This window comes from Prinia subflava, chromosome 8 (genome assembly GCF_021018805.1).
Source record: "Prinia subflava isolate CZ2003 ecotype Zambia chromosome 8, Cam_Psub_1.2, whole genome shotgun sequence".
Taxonomy (NCBI): domain Eukaryota; kingdom Metazoa; phylum Chordata; class Aves; order Passeriformes; family Cisticolidae; genus Prinia; species Prinia subflava.
This window is the reverse complement of record NC_086254.1, coordinates 36,825,678-36,850,251: the sequence shown is the minus strand read 5'-3', so window position 1 is coordinate 36,850,251 and position 24,574 is coordinate 36,825,678. Positions and strand designations below refer to the sequence as shown.

General features: G+C 44.1%; 2 protein-coding genes across 3 annotated transcripts; one reads left to right on the top strand and one right to left on the bottom strand.

Annotated features, from left to right (window-relative positions):
* Positions 1 to 7,490: 7,490 nt before the first annotated feature.
* On the bottom strand, positions 7,491 to 21,472 carry NFS1 (NFS1 cysteine desulfurase). Its single transcript, XM_063404801.1, has 13 exons — positions 21,308 to 21,472; positions 21,118 to 21,185; positions 20,253 to 20,369; positions 18,820 to 18,903; positions 18,364 to 18,516; positions 17,338 to 17,431; positions 14,699 to 14,833; positions 13,333 to 13,490; positions 11,829 to 11,934; positions 11,576 to 11,657; positions 10,135 to 10,218; positions 9,916 to 10,005; positions 7,491 to 9,263 (listed from the first exon to the last, which is right to left on the bottom strand). Exons 1-13 carry the CDS (start codon positions 21,432 to 21,434, stop codon positions 9,200 to 9,202), a joined length of 1,362 nt encoding a protein of 453 aa, XP_063260871.1. The 5' UTR covers positions 21,435 to 21,472; the 3' UTR covers positions 7,491 to 9,199.
* ROMO1 (reactive oxygen species modulator 1) lies at positions 21,453 to 23,993 on the top strand. Of its 2 annotated transcripts, none has more exons than XM_063404802.1 (3): positions 21,453 to 21,550; positions 22,096 to 22,226; positions 23,802 to 23,993. In XM_063404802.1, the coding sequence occupies exons 2-3, from the start codon at positions 22,096 to 22,098 to the stop codon at positions 23,908 to 23,910; spliced, it is 240 nt and encodes a 79-aa protein (XP_063260872.1). In that variant the 5' UTR covers positions 21,453 to 21,550; the 3' UTR covers positions 23,911 to 23,993. The 2 variants fall into 2 exon arrangements, with proteins under 2 accessions (XP_063260872.1, XP_063260873.1); XM_063404803.1 differs by lacking the exon at positions 21,453 to 21,550 and adding an exon at positions 21,578 to 21,734.
* Positions 23,994 to 24,574: the final 581 nt, after the last annotated feature.

The window sequence follows — 24,574 nt, the reverse complement described above, 5'->3', positions numbered from 1 at the left end:
ATAAATAGCTGATCACTTTAATAAAGAGCTGAATATTAATAAAGGCATATGCCCTGTTCTTTTCACAACCATTACCACCAAAATGGGCCTTGCTTCGCCATCAGGGACATGCATCTCAATATTCATCTCCCCACTGAAGGACTATTCAATGGACCAAACAGCAAAGATGAATCCCCATGAATATGAAGGAAAACTGAAGGGACAAAGAAAGCATGAAGTAATGCTCTGTCCTGCTAAAAGAACTGTATAAAAACTGGGCTCATGGAACTGAAACCGTGAACAGGGGGAGCTGCAGTGCGATAGCGGCCGTAGCTAAGGTTCACCCAGTGCTGATCCCGGAACTCGACACTGATTCTTTGATGGCTTATCAGAAATTCTGTCCATTTATTTTTCTAAAATTAATAAAATAATTTATTATTTTGGAATTGGCTCGGCATTTATTACAGAGAGAATAAGCTGGTGGCAATTTAGTGTGGCCTGTTCTTCTTTTGACAGTGTCTTTCCCATCCTCCCAGCTCCCTGGCCGTCACTTTTTGTGGTGTACCCATTGCAGCATATGCATATTTTTTCTGGAGACTGTTTCCTTTGAGCTTTCTTTCTCCAGAGTCCATGGAGCTGTCCTCCAACTCTTCCCCATCGCGGTCCCGCCATGGCAGTCTCTGACCAGGGCCTCCTGCCTTTTCACTCAGCAGTACCCCTTTTCAGAGTTCAAAGAGTCCTGTCTGTTTCATTTTCTCGGCGTTCATCACGTCATGGTCACCAGCATGTGGAAGCTCAGGACTTCTGGATAACCAACCAATATGATTAAGCAGAAGCCATTTATTGTTTACATTAAGCTATATTTATGCATTCTAAACTACTGTTCATGGGATCACACGTTACTTGATTGTCCTCTGTCTTGTCCATGCATTCAGCATTCACGTTTCAGGAAATATGATCGGTTACAGTCCCGTGCTTCGTGGCTCTCCTTTATCTAGTTCTTGCAGTCTTGGTATTCTTTTTCTCAGCTTCTTCTTTCTTATTTTAGAACAGTTTTTATGTCTTAGTAACCTTGACAAATTCCAGAGGGTTCTGATAAGAATGACTAAAGATGGTTTGGCTGGAGCACACTGTGGCCTAAGCTGTTCAAACACATTGCTATACCTCTCCTCATTGTCTCCTCTACACAAGGAAGTTGACATTCGCTGTATTCCATGAACCTCCTGGATTGCCTGTGCCCTGCTGGGTTCTCCCCCTAGCAGATGTCAGGGTGGTTGAATTCTCCCATGAAAACTGAGCTTGTAAACATGAGGCCATCCCTATTTGTCTGTGATGACCCTCATTTGCTCATCTTTATGGTCAGGTGGCCTGTAGCAGACCCCCACTGTGATGTGACCTGTTCCTGCCCTCCAATTAAACCTGACTCCTGAACTCTCAGTCAGGTCCTCATTCATTCCCAGGTGGAGTTCCGTGCACTCCTGCTGGTCATTGGCATAGAGAGCAACATAGAGAGCCTCTCTTCTCCCTTGCCTGTGTCCTTCCATTCCAAACCTCCAGTCACAAGAGTCATCCCAACACATCTCCCTGTTGCTAATAAGATCACCGCCCTCCAAGCACATGGACAGTTCTAACTGAAATATTCACTTTAGATGCCTTTGCTTTTTTCACTGGGTAAAGGGCAGAGCCTTGAGGAGTGGGGGGATCAGCCCAGGACCTGTCCTTCAGGGATTCTCTGAGTATAGCAAATGGGAGAGTTCCCAGCTCTGAGAGGCCTCAGCACAGGGAGGTCACCACAGCCCAGGAGAGCCCCAAGGGTGTCACTCAGGGCCACTGTTTACAGGGCCACAAGGGATGGGCTTTAATCACAACAGTGTTTCATCCTGGCCCCACTTCAGGTCAGGAACTGTCTTTGAAAGTGGGAGAACAAGAATATTATGCCATTCAGGAAAAAAAGTTTCCAAGGCTGTTCATTAAAAAAAAAAAGGCAAAACAATGAGCAGGAGCTCATTGGACAGCATCTATTCCTGGAGCAGTGTTTCTGATAAGCTCAAGAGGAGCTGAACCCAAAGGCTGTTCAAGGCCAAGGCCTAGTGAGCATTTTTCAGATCATGGTGCAGCCTGGGGTGGGGGATGATGCATCTCCATAAAATGGCATCCAACTGGTAAGAGTTGGATAGACTGAGGTTCCCATCCCCCAAAGGCTTTAACTGCATTCATTGAGGTACAGCTAGATGTTTATCCTTGGCATGACTTTATTCTGTCATGGGGGAAGTAACTTGTCTTAGTTTGAAAGACAGGTGTCTGCTAGGGAGGGGCAGGGCCTCCCTAGAGATGGAGAATTCAAATCCCCTCCCTCCAAATTATTCTAATTTAGAAAATTAAAGGGGCATTCAGGCAGAGGTATGGGGATAGGAGTAACAGTTCTTTACTGGTATATATGACAAAACAACAAACAAACAACTACAGCATTAATAATAAACAGAACCAGGAACCTTGAGGGGCTTTGTGAAACAAAGCCCCGGGCAGTCTGAACTTGGTGCCCCTGCAGGACTCTGAGAGCACCAGGCTGGAGCAGTGGAAAATCCCGGGCTGATGGATGAGCTATACCTAAAGTTCTGCAGCGGTAGCTGGAACGACAGGGATGTCTCAGCAGGGCAGGGGCAGTGTGGGGCCACAGAGTAGCAGAAAGCCTCAAAGCAGCACCGAAGAAGCGGCAGTAGAGGGACAGAGCTGGCCCAGCTCCAGCAGGGCAGGAGGAAGTGAGCTCAGAATCCCTGGGCACACGAGCAGATGATGGTAGATTTCCCAGGACCAGACGTGGTGGTGACAGTGAACTCCTCCTGCAGCAAGCAGCAGCCTGACCGTCCTCTCTCCGATGCCGAGAGCAAGAGCCAGTGTAGCTGCCCCTCACCCCTGTCCTTTACCTGCCCCCAAACCTCATGGTATCTTTTCCCCTCCGAGAGAAAACTCCCAGAGACCAAAAAAAACAAAAGGTGTAGCCCGGTGCTACACTCTACTTTGACCACTATTTTTTTTCCTCAAGCAGCCATAAGTACTCAGTAGTTAATTTCCTGGCAACTTATGGGGAAAAAATATGTAGGAAAAAATGAAATCTAACCCCCAGCGTAGCTGGACTTCACATTTTTCCTCATCTTGTCCTATAAACATTTCAAATAAACATTTGTTGTCACAGTACAACTAGTCTGTAGCTGCACAGATAAATCTGGCTGTAATAAGAAACCCAGTTTGGCTCTCCTAGTTCAATAAACAAGTCCCTAGGTGAACAATCATAGGATAGATTTAAACTCAGAGACTTCAACCAACCCCTTCCAACCCTAAATGCAGATGTATCATTGGCCAGGGAGTTGGGTGGTGTTTTAAGACCCAGACCACTCAGTGTCCAGATCCAGGAATTTTGAATTCCCTGTATAAGAAGTTTCCGAACAATAAAACAGGCTTTTTGTCTTACGATCAAGAGGACTCAAGTCATGATTTCTGTCTCCAAGCTACTGCATGTAACACATGGTGTCCCTCTGTGCGAACGACAGCCATACTGTGAGCAGAGCAGAGGGAGACAGAACAGCCCATTAGGCTGTATAAAAATATGGCGGCGTGAAGAGCCACCAAAATGGTGTGAAGAGCCGACCAGAGCATGCATGAAGAGCTGCAAACCAGCAAAAAGCTGGAAATAATTAGGAAGTGTGTGAGCAGAGCTGTCCAAAATATACAGCAAGCAGAGCTGTTTCACAGTGGAAAGCTGCAAAAATCCAGATTCCTCTTTGTAAATACCCCTGGTAAGTAGAAAACGGTACCAAAGATATAAAAGGATGGGTTTCATATGGTTTTTGTGGGACCAGAAGAAAACCCCATCATCAAGATATGGATTCTCATTTCACCTAAATGGGGAGTAAAGTATATGCAGTAGGCATTGCTAGCCTTGCTGGCATGGTCTGGGAACCACGGACTGAACATTATAAAGCCCTGGAAAATTGTTTTGGACTTGCTGGGCTGGTTGGAAGCTGAGCAGGATGCAGAGACAGTGGTAAAGATGCCGCGGAAACCACCCACCAAAATGCTGGCCAGGGATGTGGAGCAGGGCAGAGTGGTGGGTGAAAAACTGAGGGGGGAGGAGCTGTTATTTGCCAGAGCTCCCCTGCTGCCACCGGCACCAGGTCCACCCTTGGAGTGCCCAGGTCTGGCCACACCCCAGCTACAGGGACCATCTTTGGGCTCTGTGCCTCACAACACACCGTAGAGACAGCCTGCTGAAAAACCGCAACATGGTGGATGCCACATGGAGCAAGTCACTCACCCAAGATGGCATTCACCACGTGGCACAGGAGGTACCTTCTCAAGACGCTAGAGTACACATGCCAGAGGCTGGAAGAGAAGCTGGCACGCCTGCTGCCGGAGCCATCCCGGCACTGCGCTCACCCGCGCTGTGCGTGGAGCTGCCAGCGCCTGGGGCTGTGGGCTGCCGCATACCGCTGCATCTGCAGTTGGGACTCAAGAAGCCCAGGAAAAACCGAGGCAACCAGCACCTCACTCAGCACCCAAGAGAGTGGGAGACCCAGCTGGCGTGAGCGGCACCCAAGACTGTGGGACATCACATCGTGCTGGATGCGAGTGGCCCCAGACACCAGCAGAGCAAGGCAGAGGCAGAGGCAGAGACAGCAGGACAGGGGCGGGGCACGCAGAACCGCGGTACGAGAACATGGCCCTGGCGCCAGCAGTGCCATTCCCTGTCCCCCTACACGCGGCAGGATTTGCCTGGTAAGGCAAGGCTGCCATCTTGTGGGCTGGGAAAGCCTTACGAGCTGCTCCCAGCGCTACTACCCCCAAGCCCCGCTGCTCCCCGCACAGCCCACCGCAGCACACCATCCTAGAGGCAGCCCCAAGCAGCCCCCCTCCCACACCAGGACCCGGGAGCAGGGCATAGGCAGGATGGCCATGGGGAGTGGCAGGTGCCCTCCCAGCCACTGCAGCCTGCCACAGCCCATTCACCCCTGGCAATCCAAGTGTCCAGCATACAAAAAAAGTCCAAAAAAGACTACCCACAGAATTAAGACCTGTTAAAAACTCTTTTGGTAATGTTTTCAATAATTGGACACAACAAATAGTTGGCTTAAAAACAGATACCCATTCTAATGTTGGTTTCTAGGTACTTTCAACAATTTTAGTCCTATCAATACTAAACTATTTTCTTTTCAAATGTGCATTGACCTTTAAATATAATGCTGTGTAATATTTAAGGATTTTAGTTTAATTTAATAATTTTCTTCTGTATAAAATTCGCAATAATTTTCTAGGCTGTTTTTACCCTCCAAAGAAAAAAGAAGCATCCAAGTATTTACTTTCTTCTTCCAAAAATCCTATAATTTCAGTTAAGAGACTTCAAAATTCAAATTAAGTTTTGTTCTTAGTCATCTAAAACTGTGGAAGTATTTTACCTAGCTGAAAACAGGGAGATGATTCCTTTAATGGTTTTAAGTTGGTTTTTTTGTAACAAGGAGGTAAATATTGCTTTCGAAAGAGTTATATATATGTGTGCATAGTTGTAGTTACTTACAAGTTATTTATATATATCATTAGTTATTTAGTTAAAGATAGATAACAAAACCCAGGTGTTCCATGAATTATTACTGAAAGATTTCTTTTAAGGATATGATAGGGAACCCCACCCAGTCTGGGTCTCAGCTCTGGCCAAGCTGTCACCTTGACTGGCGGGAGAGGTGTGCTATCAAGCCCAGGTGTTTCTGTGCTAAAGATGAAAGCAAGGCACTTCGACTAGTTGATTTGACTTTGCAAAAGCTGAACCCCTTTTCCTTTAAGATAAACATGAAGGCCTCGTTGTGAAAAGGAGGCTCCTCAGTGATAGTAGACCCTAGGTGATAGTAAAGCATATAAGCAGTTTGAAGTTTTACCTTATTAATTTTGCTCAAAGGTCCATGTTTTGTTCCTGTTATAATTGTTAAAATAAAAAAAAAAGGAAGATGTGGGGAACAAAACAGAGAGTATAATGGAACTGATAAAGGAGCCTAGTATCTTAGGCCTGAACTGTGGGAGAGATAAAGGCTCCCTGGGGTAGAAGTGACCAAGAAACATGTGGTGAAACTTTGTAATGATTATCAAGTGACTGATGTCATAAAGAATGTATAACCAATGAGAAATCATTACCAAAAATAGAACTCTATATAAAGTGCCATACAAGAAAAACCCTATTTAAATGCCTTGTATGCTCAATAAATTTGGCTTCTGATCAGAACTCTGAATGTCCTCGTCTCTCAGTTGCTGATAGGGAGAAATGTGAAGTAAATGTGCACCTCCCTCAGGGGTCTTGGGTGCTCTCAAGTTTTTCAATCAATTCACAACATAACCTAGCAAGCCAATAGCTTGTTAGAAGCAGAAGACTGTCAGTCGTAAGACAATTTACCCACCACCCTACTTGAACCCCAAAACCCAAACATTTGGGAGACATCAGTGGCAGAAGGATGTGTGTTTTTAATTGAAATGGTTTTGAATTGAATTATTTACTGGCTTTAGTATTAAATTGTAACTTTATAACTTCTAAGCAGTTAACCTGAGACATGCTAGCCTAAAGGATTGTGATATTGATAATTTTCACCTAACAGCTCATAGAGGTGAGTGCTACAGCTCCAGTGATACATGGGAAACATGGCTAACTGGGAGAGCTAGATTTGTCAAACTGAGTAGAATGCCTCATTCAAATTAGACTCATGCTATTTTTATCATCCTGTCTCCAAGGTGCCTGCAAGAAGGATAACAAAGAACACTTTGCAATTTTTAATAAAACAGAAAAAGAGGAATTGTCACGGTACAGCCAATCTGTAGCTGCACAGATAAATCTGGCTATAATAAGAAACTAAATTGGGCTCTCCTAGTTCAATAAACAAGTCCCTAGGTGAACAATCATGGGATAGGTTTAAACTCAAAGACCTCAACAGATCCCTTCCAACCCTAAATGCAGATATATCATTGGCCAGGGAGCTGGGTAGTGTCAAGACCTAGACCAATCAGCATCTAGATCCGGGAGTTTTGAACTCCTTATATAAGAAGGTTCCAAGCAAAACAGGCTGTTTGTCTTATGATCAAGAGAACTTGAGTCATGATTTATGTCTCCAACCTATGACCCCAGGTAACAATTTTTTACTAGTATGAATGAGTTTCCCTAACCTTTGTATGCAGAATTTTAATTTTAAATCTTATCAAATGAGGTGGTCAGAATCTACAAGAATTGAGACTCCCTTTTTTCAAAATAACCACAATTTAAGCTATTCAAGTTAAAAAACCAGTAGCTCAGATCAGGCTTTGATTTTGAGAAGAATGACTCTTCAAAAGTCAAATGTCGCCTCAATGACAGCAAACTTCTAACAGTGTTGGCAGAAATGTTTACCCTTGTCTGTTGCCTAATTAAAGCTGCAATTCAGCAACTTACTGATTGTCCTGCATGGTTCACCCAAAAAGGTGCATCGAAAAAGACTGACAGTAGCCAAGTTTAATTCTTATCTGTATTTTTTTATCATTTTCAAAACACAAAGAACAATTCATAAACATATTTCTAAAACATGCTAGGAAAGCATGTTATCACATGCTTAATCCAGAAAATACATATGGCCCAAGGATGAAAAAGAGTACATACAACACCGCTAAAACATATTTATGCATATGGTAGTTTAAAAATGTGATGAAATATAAGATGCCAGCACTACAATATAAAAATTGCTAAAGCTAGTCATTTCAAATAGAACCAAGGATTAGCTTCGCATTACAAACAACTAAATCTGTCCTTAGTAACAAAAAACAAACAAGCTTCTGTAACACAATATGTCTTGTGAGATTCAGCTTCAGCTTTTACATGACACAGTTGATCCTCAGGATAAATTCCATCCCAAACTGAAGGTGAACATATTGTCTATGGAGTATACCAAATTCAGCAGTTAACACAGCATCCATCAATCAACATCCTAATTTGAGAGCTCTTTGTTTATGCACTGGAAAAAAGGCACTTTGCTGTACAGGGTTCAGTTTCTTACTGGAAAGACCACCAAAGGTAAGAAAGGAGAAACACTCATAGGAATGAATCTCATCAAACCCTTTTTAACAGATACTACCCCCAGCATGTGCAGGGAATGGACTGCCATGCAAATCTCTGGTCAGACAGTACAGTCTGTGAGACAAAGACAACTTCAGTGCCACGTGTTCTTATCTCCAGACAAAATATACTGGCTGAGCTGGGCAGACTCCTTGCAGCAACAGAAACCAAGGGCCCATAGGCAAACCAAATAACAGCAAAGGTCTCAGAACAAGGGGAGAAAAAAAAAAACCCAAGAAAAAAAACCCCAAACCCCAGACTGCCTTAAGACATTGCACTGTATTGCTCTCCCCACCACCTCTACCACTCATGCTCCCACCAAACTGGTGCTGCCACCACAGCTGACATATTCTGCCTATCCCCTCCCCCAGTCATTCAAGTCTTCTTTCCTCACTGAGAAAAAATTGCATGGAAAAAACCCAATGGAGGGGACAGCAAACTGCATCACGATTGTATCATAAACTCTAAAACACAGAAGAATCTTTTGGATTAATGCACACATGCACAAAAAAACAAGGAAAATGGGCCAAAAATACTCAATTTCAGAAAAAAAAATTTATCTATACATACAACTTATCTGTGAAGGCACATAGCCACACTGAGGCATCCCTTTCCTCTAGAGATCCAAGTGTCCTCCTATCTGAGAATTTCTTGCAGAAATTTAAGAGGCAAACACATTTAAGAGGCAAAACCCAGCTGATGTTCAGGATACTCACCTCAAACAGAACAAATTGGCAACAGGTCTGTGCTGCAAACACAACAGTGACTTGGGATGAGTTACACCGAGAAGCAACCTCTTGCCAGAATTCACTGGCCTGGAAGTTAACACACTGATTTAAATTTTCATCAGAAAATACATTTCTGAATAAATTACTTTTTACCATAAATTCCTCTGTGTCAATAGAAAAACTGTGGGTGTCACATTAGCCTGCCTTTCTCCATGATAAAAACTAGTTTCATTTTTGCTTCTTAGATTTTGTGGTCTGAAAGGGTAGTTCTCTGGTCAAATTGCAAGTGTCAGAAAACAGAAGTGCTGCATAATTTGCTCAAGATTGTACAGAAAAATGCATTTTAATCCATATCTAGTCCATGGATAGCAATGTTCTGTCAGTGCTGAGTCCATTTAATGCTTTTGAGGTCAATTCCATCCTGCACCATTTCCCAGAGAGGGCTGTAAAGAAAACAAGAAAACTGAGGGCTAGCTAAAATGCACAGGACATCATCAACAGTAACTAAATAGATTTTTATCTATTGATAAAATGAATGACACAAGGAATTAGGAGATATCTATCTGCCTGTCCTTGCCTTCTGGAAGTTAGTGAGCTTCAGGTGGTCAGCCCTCAACTGTGTTCTCAAGCAAAAATACAAGAGATGACAGGGTAGCTGCTCCACCTCATTTTCTGTTCCTACTTTCAGCATAATGCACTGGTGTCTTTGAGACTGAACCCTTGCATTTTCACTGTCCAGTTTAATCACCAGTCTTTCAGTTTCACCAGAATAAAACAACTTATCAAAACATTAACTCAGTAATACCGTCTCTGGCTTAAAATCTCCTAGGTACTGCCCTATGTGCCTACCCCACTCACATTCTTTCTCTGATAAAGGCCAGGATCTGGGAAAAGGTTTGGTGTCAGGTTTGTTTTCTTAGAAATTTGTCACTAATGTTAAAGCAGGCTCCTACCCACTTGGGGGACACTGTTGCTGATATAGAGAAACACCATCACATTTCTGAAGTAAACAATTACTTTCAACTAAATAAGTCAAATTGTTCCCATGATTATCACACCTAAGAAGTCTTTGCATTCAACTAAACAGCATCTCACCTCATTTCCCTCAGCCTCTTCACATGCTGTATGCACTTCTGCACTGTATAATCCACTTCTTCTTCTGTAGTGAAACGACCAATACCAAACCTAAACCAAAACAAAATTATTAAGGAAATGAATAACAAGCATATGGACTGGGTGGAAAAAAAAATCTACCATTTATTTTTATCAGGAAAGAAATATATTTCGAAGCATTAGAGAGACCACACCGCACACCTTATAGACGAGTGAGCCAAGTCTTCATCTGTTCCAATTGCCCGCAAAACATAAGAAGGCTCCAGAGAGGCTGATGTGCAAGCACTGGGAAAGGCAAGGCAGAAAAATGTCAGACTTGCTTAATCTCCTCCAACAAAGAGCAGGTCACTTTCCTCTTTACAACACCCTGTATCAGCTTCCCCAGCCTCCTAGAAACCACAAGTGAATACAAGCAAGTAAAGTGATATTTCTGCTACTGAAGAAAAAAGAATACAAGAAGCAGGCATTATCAAGAAACGAGAGTAATAAATTAGGAGCATAACAAAAGGAGAGAGAACACAGATAATAGACAAGAATAAACATAGAGGCAGCGGGAATGCAGATTAAGAGGCAGTTGAAGTAGAGGCTGTGAAAAAAAGACAGACAAACTATTGAGAGAAGGTAACACACCAAGAACACAGAAGAAAAAAAAAATGCTTCACAAGTTGCTGATTGGCAGCAGAACAAATAGATGAAAAACAGTGCACAGAGGGATCCAGAGCAAGATGACTGCAGTTATCAATAGAACTTCCACTTTACAGCAGTATATATATATAACAGAATTGGTTACATGCTGTGACTCAGTTTTTACAAGTAGCAACATTCCATGCCAACTGGAGAGCTGTAAGCAGCTCCCCAGTGCACAAAGAAGAGACTCAGAAGAGATCTTCACATTAAGAAGTGTTTGGCTTCAGGGACAGTCATGTGGAGACTTGTTCTTCCTGCTCATAGTGCCAACCAGTTTCTAATTAGGATATGCTGACCGCTTTGTTCTCAAAGGTGAAGGAAGGAGAGGAGGGAATTACACTCCATTCATTTAATGATGAACATCAGGTTTGTCTTGGTAACTGAAATATTACTTGTCACTCCTGTAATCAGGAGAGCTCCATAAAAGCACATGCACTATTCTTTCTTGCTTTTGCATTTAACACAGGAACTATGTGTTAAATAGTTTATCACAGAGCTGACTGAGCTTATTTAATTCAGATACATGCTAAGCCTCACTAATTGCAGTTAAAATCTGCCAAAGGACAGAAGCTGTTCAAATCTTGGTGGCCTTTAGAATGAAAGTGTCACCAGTACAAGTCAAGGCTACTCAAATAACCAGTTTGCAAGGCTAGGAGGTAGGAATTTCTGGGTTAGTTTTTGTGGTTTTGTGGGGGTCTTTTTGTTAGGATATTTTTGGTTGGTTTTTGTTTAGTTTTGTTTGTTGTGTTTTTCTTCCAGGATAAGTAAATTTGACCTTCAGTTGAAACATGTCACTTAAACATCACTGTAGAATGTAATCAATGCCAGGCTGACTCATTAACTGAATATGCAAATATGGGGCACAGAGGAGACTACTAGTTAGATTTTAACTTCATTAGCAGATGCTATTTTCTCTCAAAAATACACTGCTATCCCTCCCATACATTCCACATACCTTCCTGAGGACAGAGCCACATCTTTCAGAGCCATCAGAAGACTCTCCCCTTCCACATATGCAAAAGATAAATTGATGCATCCTACATACAAATAAATGAAATAGAAAAAAGAATCCATCAACTAAAATCTCAGGCAAATTGTCCCCTGCAAGGTAGGACTTGCATCATGTGCTCAAGTGCATTTTTCAGCCATAGCCATTAACACCAAGGAGACAGACAGTACTGGTGGGTTCAGAATTTTGTATGAGTTACCTGGATAGCGATGCTCTCGATCTCCATTCATCACCACATCAGGAACTTCACTCATTATTTTTGTAACCAGTCGTTCTGCCAGTTGTGAGATTCGCTTATGGTCATACTAGCAGAGAAACCAGAAAAGACACAAATAATAAACAGTATACAGTCTGACCTCACTCAAACTGCTTTGTGTCACCAGCTGCAAGCAGAATTCAGTAACTGGGTTTGGCCAGACAAGGTAAAGAACACAGCTGAAACTTAAACTGTCAAACTTTGCCTGCTCTTGACACTGTTTTAAAAGAGAATAACCCCTTGACTCCTAACTAGCTCCATCTTCACAAATGTTTCAAACCATTCAGAAATATCTATGTACATGAGCTGCCAAACTGACTTTCATAAAAGCACTTAGTTCTTTGGATTTAAAGACAAGTTGGGCAATGCAGAAGATGATGCATTTTATACAAGAAAGGGCACCTAGTATGGCAAGTGCCTCTTATTTCCCAGGAGCTCTCTAACTGTACCACAGAAAGACATGGACTTGCAAATTACTATGAACTCAGATTTTACAATAAGTAACCTGCACGGTGATGAGCAGTGTCTTTTTCTAGACTGAAGAATGAGGTCACTTATACCAAGAAAGCAGTAAGGTCTGGGATCAACTTTGGCACACAGAACTGGCCACATGCACACATGCAATTCATGCTTGTTTACACCTGAAAAAGTTAAAAGAAAACCAGGCTAGCTCCAACACCAGTTGGTTTTAAATTGCCATAGCTCTGTCAGGCAAGGAGGAGAATCCAGATCTGAGGCTTGTGCAGAATTCAGACTTTGCAGGCTTCCTAGCCTCAACTTCCATAACCACACAGCTCAGATGGTGGAATTCTGCCTGTCTACTGGAAAGAAGCTTGATCCTTTGGGTGCAGACATGTGGCCTATGCATCCCATTGTCACTGTAAGTATTTTTACATTCCAGCCGTAAAGAAGGCATTGGTGCCCACAAATCAAAGCAGCAGCATACAGAGGCTCAGACCTAGCAAGCAAACTTTACTGTCCAAGCTAGGAAAAAGGAAAATAAATTCTTAGTTGCAAAGCTGTAGTAAACTTGAAGTTATACTTAATAGGTACAATACATATAATAACAGACTGGGAAGTCTTATATTTTCAATATACATTACATAAACATGACAGTCATTTCAAAGATGCTGCTAATACATATGTGCATAATGGAGAAGTAAATACAAGGACATAAAAGCCATATTTCACTAAAACTGACTGTCAATTGTAGCCTTGTTGTAGAAAACTATGACTCAGACCACTTCAAGAAGAAAGAAACTTTAGAAAGAACTTACAATTACCCAAAAACATCCCTTAAGTTCTCAAAACAATCACTTAATGCTAAATCATGAGAATCAAATTTAATTCAGTTACATGGATGCTAAAAGACCTAAGGAATCCAAGACCTAAACGGCACTGTTATACTATTTTCTGGAACCCAGGACAAGTATCTTGTAGCACATACCTCCATCTCTTGCTGTGCCACTTCACATGCTGCCCCCAGTCCCACTGCTAGAGGTGTAGGCACAGTCCCAGACCGCAGTCCTCTCTCCTGGCCTCCCCCACTCTGCAGGGGTTCTAGCCTGACACGTGGGCGGCGGCGAACATAGAGAGCACCAACCCCTTGGAAGCAAGGAAAGCTGTTTTACCATATGCCTAGAGTTCTGAAATTATGAACAGTGACTCCAAGCTTTGGTAACATTCCTTATTTCCACAGCAAACACACACGTGGACACTTAACTGGAGAAAAATAAAGTGAACAAGTTCAGTATTATTTTCTAGGAAATGGTGTTTGTCGCCAGTGACCATGTTCAGGCTCACAGAGGTTCAGCCATGGGACTCAGCTTCTTCCACTCTGCTTCAGTCACTCAAGGACTCAGCTCCTCCCTTCCTTAGTACAATTCCCGTACACAACTAAAGTTCAGCCCCTTGCATGAAGTTTTTATGTGCATTCACTAATGTTCTCTTACTGACTTCCAAATTCTTTCCCTGGATTACTAGGCCAGCACCGGTCCCAGGAGTCCTTTCCCTTTCTTCTCATTAGAAAGACTCATTAGTGGCAGAAATTTTCAGCAGGTGGATTAAATGAGCCAGTTTTGCTACTCAGTCAATTTAATGGTCTACTCTCCTCACCTAGAAACCAAATTTTCATGTCTTCAAGAGCCCTGGTACACTTAAGGAGTGACTGTCACCACAAGAAGGACAGTTACAACTTCCAGGCATAACAAATGGTGAAAATGTCATCTGTCCAAAATTGCTGGTTGAAAACTTAGATCCTGTCCAGAAATAATGACTTCAGCTCTCAGCATAACTCACACAGCAAAAAAAATATTGAAAAATAAGAATTTTGGCTTTTGTTTCCGAATAGCACACATATACAGCAAATCTGGTTTCTGGCTCACTAACACCCATTGTCACAAACCAAATGGACCTTGGCAATAATAATAGCTGGATTTTTAGTATTTGTGAGTCAACTAGAAAATGCATAGCTGGATATTAACGAAGTGACTTCATTTCAATCATTGCAGCATCAGTTCTGCTTCACACCAAGCAGATGACTCCTGAAAACCCCACTGATGTAATGCTGCCACCATTATACAACACTGTTTCTTCCTTCAGTGATGCCACCTCAACCCACCTAGCATGGAAGATCCACCCACCACAGCTCTATGCTGGCAGCAGTGCCTGAGCTACTCTGAAGTGTGTCAAACACCACTCGGAACCGTTTTCTACACCTTAAGTAATTGACACTATATGACTTCACACCTTGAGTAGTTGTCTTAAGGTAGGTATGGAAACAACAATTCCCTATAAAGCGCTTCAGTGAGTACCTTTGGGCCCATAAATTTTATGGCCACTGATGCTCATTAGGTCAATTTTCATGTTGTTGACGTCCATAGGAATTTTACCAATTGCTTGCGCAGCATCTGTGTGGAAGAAAACCTGATGTGCACGGCAGATCTCGCCTGTAATAAAAACACCAAACCAAAACCAGATTATCTTAACTAACTGCTATGAACCCAAAGATTCCACCGATGGATCTAAAGTATTGGTGAATGTAAAATAACAGCAAGTTATTGAGGTATCTGGAGTGACAAAGGCAGAAATTTGGGCTGGGTTGTTTCTTTTACAGTGAAGTGGCTAAAGCTGTGCACGGGCTACTGTAGCTGATGCCTTGGCACAGGTTTAGGCAGGTAAGACTACAGTAAATTTCTTCAGTTGAGAAGTTAAAAAGTCTTCTACTGTTAGAATTGAGATTATTTCCAAACCCACACCTAACAAGTTTAAGAACAAATGGTTGCATGAAATATCAAAGTCTCCACACAGGAATGACTCCACAGCTGGACAAAATTGTTTTTTCTTGGTTCTTTTTCTTCTCAACATCCAGTACAAGCCATTCTTCCTTTCAAGTTTGTATTTGCCATGTATTTTTATGTAATTTCCTCTATTTTCCAAGTTTTCAAATTCTCAGCTTCAAAAACATTCTCAGAATTGTGACACACACACTTGTTACTACCACCTGAGGTCAGTTGAGCCTGTCACCAGGCTAAAATATATGAAGGAACAAAATAATGTATTGTTCATGGGCAGCAAATATAACTATTATTTATTTTTGTCATCAAAAAAATCACAATGCATCTTCCACAGAATCTGCACAGCTGCATCCGAGACCACTCCTCTGCACAAGAGGTTCAACATGTTACTTCACAGGATAAGTAACTCTCCTGTGGTCCAGCATGGTCAGGCCACAGGCAATACCAGGCCACAGGCCACATGGTGACAGGCCCTCAGGCTCCCTCTGCAAGGCCTTAGGCCTGGCCTGTTGCATCTGTTATCAAGGTGTTACAAGAACATACTGGGGGAACTAGAGCTGGCATTTAAACATGGGACATATTAAGGACCTTGACAATATAAGCACAGGAGGAAAAGAAGAAACAGAGCCTTGAAAAACCTTGGCAAAAATGCTGCTTTCAGTTTAATGAAGAAAGAAATGCAGCAGCTAAGCAAGAAGAATACCTTCTTGGGTGCATAACAAGATGCCTGCCACAGCCTAAGAAAACAATACCCTATGGAGTATGTACTCCAGAGCAGAGCCAAAGCCAAAATATTGTCTAAAAACTCAAATATCTTATGAAATGATGTCTTGAATACAAGGGTATGCTGGTTTTGGCTGGGGTAGAGCTAACTTTTTTTACAGTGGCTAGTATAGGGCTGTGTTTTGGATTTGTGCTGAACACAGGAGTGATAACACAGAAATGTTTCTGATATTGCTAACCAGGGCTTGCACAGAGCCAAGGCCTCTTCTGCCCCTTGTACAGCCATGCTGGCAAGGCAGCTGGGGGTACATGGGAGGCTGGGAGGAGACACAGCCAGGATAGGTGACTCAAACTTCTCAAATGGATATTTCAGACTGTATGACATGTGGTACACTTGGAGTATAGAAAGCTGGGAGGAAGAAGGTAGAAGGGGAAGATGTCTGGAGTGATGGTATTTGTCTTCGCAAGTCACCACTGCGTGGGATGGGGGCCTGCTCTCCTGGAGGTGGATGAACACCTGCCTGCCCATAGGAAGCAGTACATAATTCTTTGGTTTTCCTTGCTTGTGTGCATGTTTTTTGCTTTCCATACTAAACTGTCTTTATCTCAGCCCATGAGTTTCCAACTGTATCCCAGATCCTGCTGCTGGGGGATTGAGCAAACAGCTGCAAGGTGCCGGGTTGCCAGCTGGGGTGAAACCAGGACAGAAGGAGTATGTGTATGTTTTGCTACTGTCACAGGAAACTTTATCAACAAATCCTCTGGGATCCAGGGACCTGGAGGATCATCAGGGAGGCACCCGCTCACCCTGGGTGCTCCAACACTGTGGTTCTCCAGGGTCTCCCTTCATCTGCTCTGAGGTTCCTGTCACCTCACCTGCCAGCTCAGAGCCTGGCTCACCCTCTCCCTGCCTCGTGTTCCGGAAGCACAGCTCTTCAGTGGCCTTTTGGCCTCCAAAGGAGTTGTTCACAACTATATACGACACACTGGGGGAAGGATTGTCCAAGTGTGCTACCCACCATCCTCTCCCACTTCAAATCCTGCACATTTCTCCTCTTAAACACTAATAGTGCTCAATAAATCATAGTACATAAACTCAATTTTTCCCACTTATTCTGTACAATTTTTTCATCCATCATACAAGCCATAGAATTGCAGCTTGTATGTATCCATCCAGAGCAATGATTGCTGCAATGCTCACCATAAAGGTACTCAATTTGATTCTCATTTCCCTTTTGAAATCAGTTTTTATTTGGGACAGCATTATTATTTATTTATATTACACTTTTTATTTTGAAAATTTTATGTTATTATTTGTTCCTTAGATATTTTACACCTGATCTTTTCCATCAGTACCATTTGGGAACGAAAATATTAATTAAAATGAAGCAGAAGCAACCTTAGCTGGCATCTAGAAGCCACAGTGTACTTACCAATGTCATGAATTGGCTGCTTTACTCCTATTTCATTATTTACAGTCATTACAGAAACCAAACTTGTATCTGGCTGGAATGCAGCCTCCAGCTCCTGGTGAAAGATTCAGTGAAACAACAGTTGTGACTAACAGAGGAGCAAGATTCCTGTGCACATCTTCAATTTATCAGCAACTCAACCACCAGTCCCTCATTTGCAACAAACACCTGACAAACCCCAGGGGTTCTGACAAACAGCCCTGGGGAGAACACTAACCCATGTGAACATTAAATGCCTGTAGAAGAGGAGTGAATCAACTGCATTTCTGCATGTTCTAACCCTTTGATGCACCTGCCACCCCACTTGATTTAATAATATGTCTGAACATGTTTTGCTATATCCCGTAAATTTCTCTGAACTATTTTCTTTAATGAATTAACCACCCACAGAACAGCTTAAGCCTCTTTTAGCCAAGGTAAGGCTGGCTGTAAAGGAACCGCTCTTTATACAAAAGTCACTTCACACCTGCAGCAATATGCTCAGAAAACACGACTCATTAGTGTGCCCACAGGCAGATCCATTGGTCCAATCACACACATCACAACCCTTCTTGGCAAGTGAGGGACTGGGAATAAAACTGTTGTTTCCCTGTGCTACAGGATGTCAATGATTAACTAAAAACATACAACTTCTAAATCTCAGGGCTGCAGCCAGTACAGAAGGGCTGGCTCATGGACAGCCATAGCATGTACTCTAATCACTGAAACAATGCCTCAAATACTGGGCTTCTTAAAGGGTACACAACAGCTCCACCTGCACAGCAGCAGCTGAATGGTGGGATAGGAGGCAGATGTTCTGGTTGAGAAAAAGTGTAGGACACCAGAAAGAACAGAAAATCCTTCTCCAGATCTAACTACAATTCTCATTCTACTTTGTGGCATTTATCATCCTTTCCTCTTTTTCATCTAGAGGACACAAGGTTTTGAGCATCAATTTGAAACAAAAACCTCTTTTATTTTTAGTTTCTTCTGTCAATAACAACTTACCTTCAGATCTATGAGCCCATTCTTTTTAACAGGTAGATACGTGACGCGAAAACCTTCTGTTTCCAGGGAACGACAAGAATCCAACACACACTTGTGCTCTGTTTGCGTAGTAATGATATGCTTTTTTCTGGATTTATAGAACCTTGCAACACCCTGTCAGGCACAGTCCATGAAAAAGAAATTAAAGATTTTAATTACATAAGTGGAAGTGTTGTACTCGATGTATGCAAGACAAGCATCACATATTTTACAATGCCCTCAAAATCATGTCCTGGGCACAAGGATGTTCATTCACGTATTCCCTCTACATATGTAACAGAGTATCACAAAAAGTAAATCCAGAAATGCAAATATGTTATACTCCAACATATTAACATTTAAATTGTTGAGAGATGCATACAGTTCTTAAATACATAATTTTAACATAATAAATAACAATCAGTATAAAACTTTTACCTTAATTGCCATATTATTAGATTCTGTTGCACCGCTGGTGAATATAATTTCCCGTGAATCAGCTCCTATTAAATCTGCAACTTGCTGTTTAAAAGAAATACAAATTTGACTTGTTAAGAAAACATACAATGAATTCACTACAGCAAAATACATGAGAAATGTTTTCAAGAATACTCCCTTGAACTTAAAAAGGATTATAGCTGGTACCTATCAAAGTAATGCTACAAATAGTCCAAATATCTGCATTATAAAATACACAAGGAATCCACAGTCATTAGGAGTGGTATTAAGCATTAATCTGTTATAAAAGAAATAAAAACTTAAGTAGACAAAAGTCCATTACATATTACTTCAACGAAAATACAAACACCCCTACCTAAGATAAGAAGAATGATAAAACACGGAGTTAGTCCAATGACTGCAGCAACATGCTTGTGACTCCAGGAAACCAAAAATACTGAGGCACTTTTAAGTATTAGTTTCTGCCATTTCAGTTGCTCTAATCTCACTGTTGGAGCAAGTGCTGGCTTCTGCACCTGGGACTGGACAACACTGAGTGTGCAGACAGATTGCGGAACAAGAGGCTGGAAAGCAGCACCACAGAAAGAGACCTGGGAGTTTGGGCTGAGGGCAGTGGAACAGGAGCCAGCAGTGCCCTGGTAGGCCCAAAGGCCAGCCCTGCCCCAGGAGACATCAGGCCCAGCATTGCTGACCAAATGAGGGGCGATTGTCCTGCTCTGCTCTGCGCTGGGGTGGCCTCCCTTGAGTCCTGGGGGCAATATGGAACAAATCTATATAAGGCTATGAAGTTATTGGAGAACACCCAGAGGAGAGCCATGAAATGGTTAAGGGCCTAAAGGAGAGTCTGTAAAACAAACAGCTGAGGTCACTTGGTTTTTTCAGTCTGAAGAGGAAACTGAGGTCAGACCTCACTGCGAGGGGCAGAAGAGAGGCAGCTCTCTGCTCTTGGTGACCAGTGACAGGGCCTGAGGGAACAGATGTTATTAGGAAAATTAGGAATTTAATTTGTGTTATTAGGAAAATATTATAGGCTGGATATTAGGAAAGAAGTTTTTTACCCAGAGGGTGGCCAGGCACTGGAACAGGCTCCCCAGGGAAGTGCTTACAGCCTTAAGCCTGTCATAGTTCAAGGAGTGTTTGGACAATGTTTTCAGGTACGTGGTGTGATTGTTGTGGTATCCTGTGCAGGCCCAGAGTTGGACTTGATGATCCTTGTGGGTCCCTTCCATCTTCAAATATTCTATGATTCTCTCTTTTCCTGCAATAAATCTACTAAAGTACAGCTAACCAAAGAAGAAGCTGCTAAATCCAGCCCACAGAGAGCAGGGTTTATTTTTGTTTTAGGTTCTTTTGACCCTGAATTTCCCCAGCAGCATGAAAACCAACACAACCATGGAGAGACAAAGACTCACCCGCCTCGCATTCTCCATGGCAGCCTCACTCTCCCAGCCGTAGGCGTGGGTCCTGGAGTGGGGGTTGCCATAGTAGGCTGTTAGGTATGGGAGCATGCTATCCAGGACTCTGGGATCCTGTGGAACACAAACCATCCAGCCTTAAAAAAGGAGAAGGGAAGCCATATCTGCTCTCTCTGGACATGCCCCCTTGCCACAGGATCAGCAGCACTTCTGTTGCAGTGTCTTGCTTTAGCTTAGGCTGGACCTTGAAAACTTGAGGCTATTACATGTTACAGGTAACACAAGTATTCAGCAATTATGTTCTGTGCATGTAACCCTGATCTGCACTGAAGGTCAAAGAAGAACAGCATCATTTTAAAAAACGGAATCAGAGAACGGTTTGGGTTGGAAGAGATTTTAAAGCTTATCTTGTTCCACGCCCCTGCCAAGGAGAGAGACAACTTCCACTAGATCAAGTTGCTCCAAACCCCATCCAATCTGGCCTTTCTTTTAAGCAGAAAAAAGACAAGGTCTTAAAATGTCAAGAAAAATGTCAGATCAGTATTTTGGTTGAATTCACTTCCTGCTTCTCGCAACTGTCCCCACTCCCGCAGGGCTCGGTGCAAGCCCCTTGGCGGCTCTGCCACGCTCCCGCTCTGCTGCGCTGGGGCTGCCTATCCAGGGGGCTGCCCGGCGGATCAACAGCTCTTCCGGGGGATGCCCAGACTACCCTGTGGTGACAGGAACAGCCTGTGCCGCTACAGACGGCGCCGAACGCCACCTCTGTCCCCCATGGTAGTTCGGGACACACGCGCCCCCTCGGGCGAGAGAACCGGGAGGGTGGTTCCTCTGCTCCGCTTCCCATGCTCGGTGCGGCCCTTACCAGCGGGGTGGTGGCCTGGACATCCATGTAAAGCGGCCGAGGAGCACCGCTGCCATCGCTGGTTCGCCCTGAGTGGAAAAGAGAAGGAAAGTTGCTGTCAGGGGCCGGCAGTAAGCGTTGCGGGGGGGGGGGGGGGGGGGGGGGTGGCTGTCCTTGGCTGGACCGGAGCTCTGCCCGACTGCGACCTTACCCGGTCCCGGTCCCGGTCCCGGTCTCGGTGCCGGTCCTGATCCCGATGCCGGTCTCGTTGCCCCCGCCCGCAGCCGCCGCGGGGCTCGTTCTCCCCCCAGGGCCGCCAAGCGTCGCCACAGCAGCATGGCGCGCGCCGGTCACAGCGCAGGCGTGCCCGCCTCTTCCTGTACGTCATGGCGCGTGCCGGAAGCGGGGCCCAGACAGGCGGAGGCTCGGTGCGGCCTAGCGAGATACGGAAGAGGTACGGGAGGCGTACGGGCGAGGCGGGGGTCCGGGAACAAGGCGTGCCGGGGCGCTGGTGAGGTGAAGCGCGCGTGAGGACTCTAGTTCGCCCCCCAGAGCTCTTGCTGAGATGATGGCCACCGGTCCCTGGGAGGCGACGGCCTGAACGTCTGCGCTGAGTCCCCGTCCTGGCCTCAGTCCCCGTAAGGATGGGTTCGCTCTCCGTTCCTCTGCCTCCGAGACCGGCGGCAGCCGGGAAGGACGGGCCAGCAGAGGAGGCTCGATCAGGTGCCGCGTGCCCTGCTCACTAGGGACTGAGAGCACACAGGGTGAGGCCCCGAAACAGCCTCGGCAGCCACAGCGGCGCTCGCTGGAGTTGTTGAGGGGAAACGAGGCCGTCGTTCTCTCCTTGTCCTTCCTACCTGACAGGCAAGGAGACAAGCCTGGGAGCCAGCACAGCCTCTAGCTCTGCACTGCATGGGGCTGCTTACCAGGCCAGTTTGGTTATAGAAGTCTGTTAGACAAAGCAGTAAATCGATGTGGGTATTGTTCTTTCTTTTTTAGATGCCTGTGACCGTGGGCCCATATGGGCAGTCGCAGCCCAGCTGCTTTGACAGAATAAAGATGGGTTTCATGATGGGCTTTGCAGTGGGGATGGCTGCAGGAGCACTGTTCGGCACATTTTCCTGCCTCAGGTACGCCAAGGAAATGGCTTCCACAGACAGCTGGTAACAGGGTGATAGCTATAGAGAAATGGTCCTGCTGTGAGGTTGAGAGGGGATTGGGTCTGGTCCTGTGCCAGTCCCATGAGTGGAACTTTGTGAGTCCAGCTACTGCAGTAAGCCCTGGCCTCCAGCAGGTGAGTCTGGTGCTGGAAGGGTGTCACCTCTGGGTGCCCTGTGTGCCAGGAGGTCAGAGTTTCACAGACCTTTTCTTGCCTCTTGTAAGGGAGATTCATTGGGAAGCTGAGGTTGTGGAGGATCAGCTCCAGGAGGAACTGGATGAATTGTTTGTGCAGATGCATGTGCAGCCCTCTCATGGCCCTAAAGCTTCCTGAGCTGCTCTTTAAGCTCTCAGTGTCTACATCATAGTCCCTTTGCGTGTCCCATGCCCTGCACAGAGGCAGTTACCCAACTGACCCTGAGTCTGGCAGGAGTGTGGGTAGAGCCATGGCCAGCATAGGCACAGTCCTACTGTGCAATGGAGAGGGGCAATATTCCACCTTCCCCTATGGCTTGCCATCATGCTGACATGAAAACAAACTGTGCTTGCTGCTCTGTGTTTGCTCTGGCACTGCTGACTGGCCTTGCACATAATCTATGATAAATAGTCACTGAAGTCAGCTCTTTCATGCTTTGCAGAGCTCTTTCTGTTTGATAGTTTTTACCTGTGATCAAACATGGGCAATGATTTGGTAGCGAGGTGAAGGAGGAAAAGGCAAAAATCCTAATCCAGTGGGAATTTGAAGTTTTCTAATCTCTCTCAGTTTCCAGAGGGTAAGCAGCCATTATGATGGCAGGCAATATGTATTGTGGGCATTTAGAAGAACCAGTGAGAGTGGTTCTGTCGTACTTGAATGACACAGCTACAGTACTTCTGCTGTTCCATTTTTGAGGGAAAATCTCGTGTTTTAAGAATGAAATACATGAAATTCCTTAGACCCTAAAGTCACGGCAGTGCTAAAAAGCCAAATATTAGAGGAGATTCTTGAGACAGAACAATTCTTTTTATTTTAGCCTGACCTCAGGTAAGTGAAAACTGGAGAACAGAAACACCTTTTGAAGTTTCTAGCCCTCTTTGATGTCCCATATTAAAAACACAGAGTCAGTAGTAAGTAGAAAGTTAATTTTATGTTTGTGATATTAAAAAGAATGCCACTGCAGCTAGAGAGGATGGTAGTACAATAGCTCAGACAATTCTTTTTGTACTCTGGCAAATTAAATACTTGGACAGCATTTTTTTTCCCATATTAAGGGTATTTGGGAGACCAGGATGCAAAGCAGTTCCTGCTAAAGGTATGGCAGGAAGGTTCCACTGCAGGAAAAAATACACATGGACCATTGGTGAGGGTCACCCAAGAGCTGCTGCACTAGCACAGGGCACTGAGCCAGTCTCTGAGGAGGCAAAAGCTGTGCAATTGCACAGATTTAGACTGAAGAAGTGTTCAGTTTGCAGTCATGAGCTGATAGTCTGAAGATGTTTTCTGCTGCATGTCTGTGACCTGTCAGGTTTCAGTTTTTATATAATCCCTGTGGTTTTTTTTATCTCAGGATTGGCATGAGAGGACGAGAGCTGATGGGTGGAGTTGGCAAAACGATGATGCAAAGCGGTGGGACGTTTGGGACGTTCATGGCCATTGGTATGGGAATACGCTGCTAATCTGGAGTTTGGGAATTATCCCAGAGTGTCCCCACCCAGCCATTCCTCCACTGTACAATAATAAAATCTTTAGATACCTGGAAGTGAGAGCTCTTAATGAAACAGCACAGTTCTACCCTCTGTGCCCTGCTGATTGAAAGCATGCTTTTTATAAAATTTCTTTCTTCCCATCTTAGTCCCAAAACAATGAAAATTAATAATCATTTTTACTACATTAAAGTTCCTGTTTCACAGGTATAAGTACACCACTCAAGTTTCTCTCTTTAGCACTTGGGCAACTCACATTGCCCATGTGCATGTGGAGCTGTTCCGCTCCTTCATGCATTCCTGATTCTAGGAAAGTTATATGGTGGGTACTTCAGATTAATAATCAAATTTCTGTTATCTTGTAAAAATAGGTGGGTTGAACCTGGTCCCATTTCTGAGTTCCAAGTGTCACAGGGCAGATGTCCTCAGCAGCGTAAGGGACCCTAGGATTCAGGCAGGTCCCATGAGCTGTGCTCCCAGAAGCAGAGCCTTTTGTTACATTCTGGTTCAGCGGGCCTACAAGGTGGTCAGTGCTTCCCCAGGAGAGCAGGGGTATGGATCCCTCCTGCTTCTCACCAGCCTCAGCACTGCCTACAGCTGACCCAGGAAAGGGTTCTTGGTATTACAGTCTTCCATT